Raw genomic sequence first — 8,642 nt, forward strand, 5'->3', positions numbered from 1 at the left:
CACGTGTTGTCGGAAATAAAGAGGTAAGTTCATACAACAGGGGACAGTGGGAATTTTTTGTGATGTGACGTGACGTTTAGGGAGCGGAGAGGATGCAACCAGTGTCAACAACTGATGGTGAAATTGATGGATTTTTGGCCAATAAAGTAATCCAAGCCTACATGCACATTTCTCCTATTCATTGTACCGCTGCTGCACTACTTTTGTCACAAGGTCCATGGTTTGCTCCGACCAAAAGCACTCGAATGCGCGACAAGTTACACCTATAAGGCGTTTACGAGGAGCACCTGAAGGCAGCATGAGACAAGCCCCGCTCAGTGGTGCCAGTGTCAACGCCACCCGCTCCCCTCCCCAACACACACCAACCAAACCCCATCGTCAACCCCTTGAGAAAAGTGAAAGCCAACGCCCCACTGTCAGTTCTTCACTTCTTCCTCCGCGCAGAAAGAGAAGGCAGATTTTTCTGCGGAGACTGTGGTTGAGGCGATCCAGGCACTTTCAGCAGGGAAGTTGATTCATCCGACTGCAAAAACAACAAGCCTCCCCGAGCTGGAGCAACACACACGCCTGGAACTGTACTTTACGACATATCTAGCCGGTGGCGCTCGAGTCAACTTTGTTCATTCGTCGAGTCCAGCAGATAAGGCTAAAATATAATATACATTCGGAATATTAAGTTAGTCGTTACAGAATGGCTGATACAACTGCGGCCAGCCCCGGGGCCAACTGCCTGGAGAAGCTGAAAGCGTACGTGAAGACCCAAAAAGGGTATATACTCGCTGCAGAAATAGTAAGTTCACTGACTTTGATTTCGACTATCGTGTAACTTTCTACTATGCAACTGTTGAAGGTCTCTCTGTTAGAACGAGGTACAATGACATAAACTGGCGGTGGTATGTTGTGTTAGATAGCCTACTTCAGTCTAATGCCACTAATCAATATTGCATAGATAGTAAAGTGGGTTAATGTAGCCTACATGGTTGTTATCGATTTTTTTCACTATTAGGCTAATGAATATGAGAGAGGAGAGAGTAAGCCTAGCCTAATCTGTGTTGTGTTTCCTTGTAATTTCTGTAACAAATATGGTCTATTCTATTCTATTCTATTCTATTCTATTCTATTCTATTCTATTCTGGAAAAAGGTTTTGTCTCAGGTCTTAAGTGGCCTGGTCAGGGAATGTGAGCCATGTGGCCTCGGGGTTGGGGGTCAAGGCAAGGGGGTTAACAGCTTCCACCTGTCACTTGTGCTGGACTGTTTTCTCATTTGGCACCAAAGAGCCAAATGCTGAGCGTTAAAAGTGGCAGATGAAAGGTCACATGGGTTAACTTGGCACAGTGACTTTCTGTGAGCCATCTAAAGCCACCTCCTTTTCTCCTTAGGCACTGTAACCTCTGATGTTCATGAACTATAGGTTGAGTACTGTTTGTAAGCATTGGACTAGCAGGAGGATAGGCTATAGCCCAATTATGGGGAAGGGAAAATGCAATGTACATCACATTCCTAATAATATACAGGCTCATAAAGTCACGTTTTTTTTTCCACATTAGGTTTTGCACATCTGGCTCTAGTTAACAAGAATATATGAACTTTTCAGGTTGGCAATAGAAACATCAGAGCAGCATCAGTCACTTCAGTACTAATCATCATCAACCTCTGGTGTTAAGTGTCTGGTTTGAGTGTCCTGCTTCTTGAGGAGCTGTATCCACTTCCTGTCTGTGAAGACCTTTATATTTATCTTTTCTCTGACCACAAGTTTCACATGGTTGGCTTTGTTTGCATTTCATGGCAGTGTGTTCCCGTAACACAGCGGCCATTTTGACCTTAATTTCTTCTATGTCCTGAGGTGAAAGTTTGAATCGGCTTCTTGTCATGCCACTGTAGCTAGGGACATGTTTTAGTACAGTATTACCACACAACTCACAGCTGCAAAGTACTGAACATCTTACTGTACTACAATATTATTACTCCCCCAGTTTCTAAAACTGAGGAAAGCACTTTGTGTGACAAGTTCTGTTCTTAAGGCGGTTTGTAACTCAGCTGCCTCATTATAAAGCAGGCTCTGAGACTCAGATGTTGGTGGTCAGCGGTCCGCCCACGTTAACAGGATTTTTTTTTTTTTTTCTTCAGAGGTAATGGAAATTCCAGGCTGTGTGAGGTTCGGTCCCTGGAACAAAGAATGCATGAATTGCTTAGCACACATCTATGCCGTGGCATTCAAGGATAGTTTCACACTTCACTGGATACACTAGGTAGTTTGTTGTTGTTCCCTCTGTCACTCGCGCCTTTATTGGTGCCTGATGAACGCTATGGGAGTCATGGTGGATGTCTGAAATAGTTTACTAAGTGCAGGAAGAGGATTGAGCGAGCTAAACAGGAAGACGAATCTCATCACTGCCCGTTATGGCTAATCTAATGGGAAATAAGACACTTAACCCAAACAGTCAGGATTACTTTGTTTCATATCGGAGTCTCCTAGCTGACATGCCAAGAGTCTTTTCAGAATACATGTCTAATTTGTTTTTGACTGTATACTACTGTATGCAGTATACAGGTTTTGACAGCAAGGTCTCCATGCCTTGACAAATTGCGTTTGCGTTTTTTTTTTCTTAGTGATACTCATTATACCTGACAGAGGCATGACCAGTCTTGAACATATTTCAGGCAGCAGAGCAACACATGGCATCATGTCAGTCACACACCCAGGTAGTGCAAACCTCCCTTTGTCATACGGTAATCTTAGGCCAGTAGTGATGATAAACCAGGGTGAGTCATACACCGAGCTGATCTGTTATCCTTCTGTTGCAATTATGAATATAAAGTGGACACATTTCCTTGTGGCTTTTAGATTTTTCCTTTTTGTCATTTCTTCATTGAACGGAAGAGTGGAGAATGACAGTTGAGAGGAGAGTGAGAGGACATCCAACAGAGATTATGATTCATAGCACATCCCTGAATTTTCAGTGCTCTTGGGTGCATGGTATATGCTTTAATATGAGTCACAGCGAGGCCCAAAACCACCCAAAACTGTCAGTGACTTCCCTAGCAACCGTTGTTGTTTGGTGTTTATCTGTACCACGGGCTGGCTCTTGGCGCTCATGTTGCTACTGTCTATAATTAGCCAACCATTCACAACAATTTCCCCCACTCAGTTGGAAAGAGCAGCACATTATACTGATGTGAATAGACCCTAACTGGGTGTTTAAAGCTGCCCCGTGCAAACAGATCTGCTGCTGTGTAGTAACATAAAGGTGTCAACATCTCAGACCCTTTCTTGTTGTGAGGGACTCTTGTGTAGTGGGTGTTTCTCTGTGCGCCGGCCTCCTCAGTAGCCGCTGCCCTCAGAGCAGCCGGCCCGGGCCAGAATAGAGCCTCTTTGTGCAGGACCTTGGCCTCGGCCGCCCCGCTACTCCACAGAGGCAGCCTGTGCCAGTCTCGAGAACACATGAACTACTGATGCGTCTGGCTGCATGCGCATGTGTGTAGCATAGTTGGGGGGCGTGGGGAGGGGGGAGAGTAGTGACAGATGTAGGGCTGGTGTGGACTCGGTTACATCATGTGTGCTTCATATAGACTGCAGCCCACTGAGTTGTCTATGACCAAAAATATGAAACGTGTGAGACCTGTATTCTTGGATTCAGATCGGAATCCGAGTCTAATTTATTTAGCAAATGTTTCCACGTATAAGGGAAATTACTTATTAGTGGAAGGAAATACAACCAAACAACTTCAGCGACTAAATGGTGCAATTTACCAGATTTATGTGTTCAGTGTATGTTTTAAAAGACTTGTCCAATTCAATAATAATATGCAGTACGTTTATAGATTCATGATTTTCATTGCTAAATTACTGATAGACATACTGGCTTGTTGTTAAACCATGGCAGTCACATTTATTACATTCACTCATATAGTGAATATTTTCTTCTATAGAATGATTAAATACTGTAGTATAGATTCTACAATGTAGTCAATTGTTATAAATGGTCAATACTTTTAGTTTAAACTAAAATGTTAATACTCAAATTGCCTCCCGAGTTTTCTCAGCGTCCTCCTCAAAAGTTTTGTGAAGCGACAGCATTTAAAGTTTCCCCTCTTTCATAACTGTCATATGCCTGTGTTGTTTGAATGCATCTGCCCACACAGTTCGACAGCAACAACAATAGAAGTATTGAAAGGAGGCTGATACTGGTCTTGAGCCGTGGGCTGTGTAAGTTTATGATTTCTGCACACTGGCAGCATTTCAGTGGAATGGACTGAGGAGAATGCCTGTTTGCTTTTTCCCTCTTATGGAAAAATGTGTTCTTGATGGAGGAAACACTGTAAATCTAAGATGAAAGCAGCATGTGATGGATAAACTGACTGCCTAGTTTATTGGATAGAGTGCATTATAATCGATCCCTTTTTGTTGTAGCCACATCCAGTTTTAAAACTGTTTCGCCCTAATTTTATTTATGTGTAGAAAATATTTCCCTGACAAATGGTTCCATTGATGTGGATGTTGAATTGTCCAGCGGCTGCAGTAAACAAGACAGTGTTGGTTTTGTTGGAGTGATTTACTGTCTATCTATCTGTATGGACTTGGCTGTCGAGTGGAGAACAGAGCTCATTTTCTGCTGCCAAACCCTAATTAGCATACTTTGCAGCACAGAGATGGCCAGTCCGCTCTCAGGTGAACTGCAGCTGATCACACGCCGTTTTGATCAAGGCATTCAAAGTGAACTGAGAAGTCTAACAGAGGGGAGGAATTTAGAGACTGTTTGCTGTAAGCTATAGTTAGATGCCCCCAAAGGATTCTGGGATATTCTCCTCATTCTGGGGATTCCTCTTCTCCCTCAAGGTTGCTTAAAAATGAAGTCGCAGCAAATAACATCTCACGGTCAGATGATGCTGACCTCAAAATGATTCTTCTCTGTGCTTATCATGTTTTTTTCTCCACCCCGCCCCTCCTCTCCTCCTCCTCCTCTCCTTCCCCTCCACCACTCCCAGGTCATCAGCTTCATCATCATCATCTGCTATGCTGCGTCGTTGTATGGCGGCTACTCTGCGGTGGCGATCTGCGAGATGGTCTTCGCCATGGTCTTCTTCGGCATCTTCATGACGGAGATGGACAAGCAGATCCAAGTGGTCAACTGGGTCTGGAGTGTGAGTGCTGTGCATTAGCTGCCTTACCACACAGTGTCTCACACACACACACACACGCACACACATGCACACAGTTACACAATACTTACATACACTTTTGCTTCCCTCTTGTGTGCAGGATCTTTTCCGCGCCGGCATCGGTGCTGTCCTGTACCTCATCACCTCTCTGATCTGTGTGATCGGAGGAGCCGGGGACGGCGCTCGCATCGCAGGCGGGGTCAGTGAAACCTCACCGTCACTCAGCTTGACCTCTCCACTCAGAAAAACACTGAAATACTGTTGATATGCAGGTTTTAGCGCTTGTTTTGACAACCGTTAACCGCTAGCTATGAATTTGTCATACTATGGTGTTGTGAAAACTGAATTCCAGGAGGTTTTTACAGCCATGTGTTCTGCTTAGTATGAGACACACCCACACCCCAGCGAACAGCTCAGCCTATATTGAGTAATATTGTCACCATATTTCAAATCTCCTGCTTCCTTCCTTCTTAGCTGTGTAACATAGAAATATGACCAATTTGATAGGAGTCTATTGCACCACAGTGTCAGTATTTTCAAGTATTTGTATCCAAAATGTTTTCACTGACTGATTTTGTGTTGTTTAATGTTTGTTTTATTGACAGGAGCAAACCACCAAGTCAAATTCCTTGTACTTGGTCAGTAAATCTGATTCAGATTTTTATCCTGATTTCTCTTTCCCCAGGTGTTTGGTCTGATCGCTGGTCTCCTGTTTGCCTATGATACCTACACCATCTTTCTGCAGATCAAGAGCACCAGGCAGCACACAGCAGCTTCCACCGGTGAGAGCGACAACTGATTCTTCACTTTCATTTCCACCACAGTTTGCCCTCCAAAACACACGCCGCATCGCTATGACAACCTTCTGCCTTATCTAGAATGTGTAACAAGATGGGTTTTTTTTTATCTCAATGTCTTCACAGACGACAGAGTCTAAACACTCCGAGACACTTGTTCCCCTGTCAAGTACACAGCAGAAGAACAAAAAAGAAAAGGAAGTTCACGCAGGAGTTAACTGAGAAAAAGAAGAGTGGAGAAGAACAGAAGGTGGACACTAAAATGAACAGGTCGCAAATTAACCAATGTCACTGTATGGTGCGAACAGAGGAGAGCTTTCTCTTAGGGCCGTGCCGGAGAGGAGGATGCCATAGCCAACAATGCCACGAGACGTGAATGATAAAGTAAGTGGTAGATCTGTGCCTGCATGTCGGACAGAGTCATGTCTACTACGTGAGGAATGCCCCTCAAAAACCTGTACTCCAACCTCAATGTACCACTGGTTGCTCAATGTTTAGTCCGATAAAAAGGGAAAGTTGTAAATAATAGACAATGTAAAGCTTTGGTCAATAGCGGCTTATCATGTTAATTAGTCTAGTACCCGCTTCTAATGGACTGTCGTAGAAAGTGATGACTGTGTCATACTCATGTCCACCGTTAAGAGGTACGTTGTCTGTATTTGGGTTTTAGAAATAATTAACATATGAATGGGTTAGGAATTGTTTAACATCATAATTGTACTCTTCATGAGTTTATTTTGTATTTTCAGTGAGAGCTGCAAGAGCGTTCAGTTTCTCAACCAGTCAAATATTTCCTTTTCTCTACGAGTCAAACGTCGCTCTTTACAAAGCTCCCAGTGTGATATGGTGCCTTGAAATCTGATTTGAATTAACCTTCCCTTTGATAAATTTGTTCTTGTAGTTTAGTGATATCTCTGCCTGCAGTCCTACTTATACTTCTTTTATACCCGGAAACTTAAACATTTGAAGTGAGCTAATCACTGCCACTGATCAGCAATCTTTTTTCCTCTTCTTGTACTCATCAGAGTTTAGTCTGCACTCTTAGAAACCTTAGACATCCGTTAACCACCAAAGACCTGCTCAGTTATTTGTGAAATAATTTGAATTACATTGTCATCCTCCTGTTTTGCCTATCTGTTCTGATTCTTACTCAGGTCATGTGTGTTTTTTATTTACGTTTATAACAAATGTTCAAGGTGCAGATTATTTTCTATTGACATTTTATACAGTCCAAAAGAAAAGTTTCTTTGGTCAGTGCCTTTTGGTTGTATGGCCCTTTTTGATGAAGAAGATGCAGAAAAAATTATGCTTGAGAAAGTCACATGGTTGGCATTTTACAATGTGCATATCACCATTTTAATATTTTCTGTAATTTTTTCCTCTGCCCTAGATAGTGTTTATTTGTCCAAGTAAAACATGGCCTCAGTATTTTTTTTTTCTAACATGCTTTACAAGAGTTTGCGATTTGTAATTTCAAGTTTTGAAGCAACAATGCTTTGGGAAATAAAAGCCATTGTTACTACAAAGAAAATTGGTCCTGGCAGCTTACATTTTCATTGTACACCCATCTTACTACATGATACTTATGTCCAAAAATAACTCTGTCTAACAACAATTTGTTTTGATGGCATGGGGAATGATTGTCTACCTAACCCTAGTGATTGACATATTTAGCCAGATGTATTAGGTTTTGGATAGCAGTCTTTAGTTTGACTTTTATTAGCTTGTCTTCTGTCAGATTGCCACTAGATGGAAGCAGAGTGCTATTCACTATCAGTGACCCTGTCCAGAGGGACTAATAGGTCACCATGGTGCCAGATAGAGTGCCAAACCAGTCTGACAATGTGCATCCTCTCTCCATGCTGGTGGTCTTTTTATGATTAGGAGTTTGTGTGTTTGTACACAAGCCCTACCATATATTTACATGATGCAGCATACATCTGTGATTTCTGATCTCATGTGAACATTTCTATATCCATTATGCATAATATCCCCCTCTCTCGAGATTTCGAGATTACAGTGCGTTTATGAAAATCAGTTGTTACTTCGTTATTATCCTGCCTTTCAATTTCAATATCTATTACTCATGTCATTTAAAAGACCTACAGTGGAATGATAATCCTTTGTTTGGGGTCATACTGTTTTCAAATTAATCCCTGGTGTTGCAGCGCTTGTGTCATGCTGTAGCAGACTGAGTGTAAACATGACAGCAGTTCTTCCTGCACAAATCAAAAGCTCAAAACTCATGCTATGTTACATTTGCTCAGAATACTCAATATGCCCACTCCCACCATTAAAATAGTCAAAATATTAAAAAAGATATGTTCCAGGGGTCCAGGAGTGTAAACTGCAGTCGCTGACTCCTCCCATAGCCTAAATGTTTCCCGATGGAACATTTTGCAGCAGAGCAGATGGACAATTTAGGGCTCCGCTTAAGACGCACATGGTGTGGATCCGAGCCTTAGAGGAGCGTTTTTAGAAAAACTGAGCCGAGAAATTGGGAGAAGAAATGGGCCATGGGTACAGTAGTGGGCATCAGCGTAGCCTAGGTGAAGCGTGTCTATAGGCCTAAACTTTGGGACAGTCGGCTGTGCGTAAAGGTCTATGGAGAGGCAAAGTTGGAGCTGCGTCAAGTTAGCCAGATGCAGCGAGGATGATGCCGGGAGTGAGGCGATGTTGCCTTC

The 8,642-nt window shown here is 42.7% G+C and overlaps 2 protein-coding genes across 2 annotated transcripts in view; both read left to right on the forward strand.

Annotated features, from left to right (window-relative positions):
• Positions 1–8,642, forward strand: part of fam110a (family with sequence similarity 110 member A) — a 141,791-nt gene that overhangs the window by 107,523 nt on the left and 25,626 nt on the right. The gene's annotated exons all lie outside the window — the stretch shown is intronic.
• On the forward strand, positions 456–7,489 carry plp2b (proteolipid protein 2b). The gene is made up of 5 exons (XM_071898815.2): positions 456–790; positions 4,988–5,143; positions 5,262–5,360; positions 5,847–5,943; positions 6,085–7,489. The coding sequence occupies exons 1-5, from the start codon at positions 692–694 to the stop codon at positions 6,096–6,098; spliced, it is 465 nt and encodes a 154-aa protein (XP_071754916.1). The 5' UTR covers positions 456–691; the 3' UTR covers positions 6,099–7,489.

Source organism: Centroberyx gerrardi, chromosome 14 (assembly GCF_048128805.1).
Source record: "Centroberyx gerrardi isolate f3 chromosome 14, fCenGer3.hap1.cur.20231027, whole genome shotgun sequence".
Lineage (NCBI taxonomy): Eukaryota > Metazoa > Chordata > Actinopteri > Beryciformes > Berycidae > Centroberyx > Centroberyx gerrardi.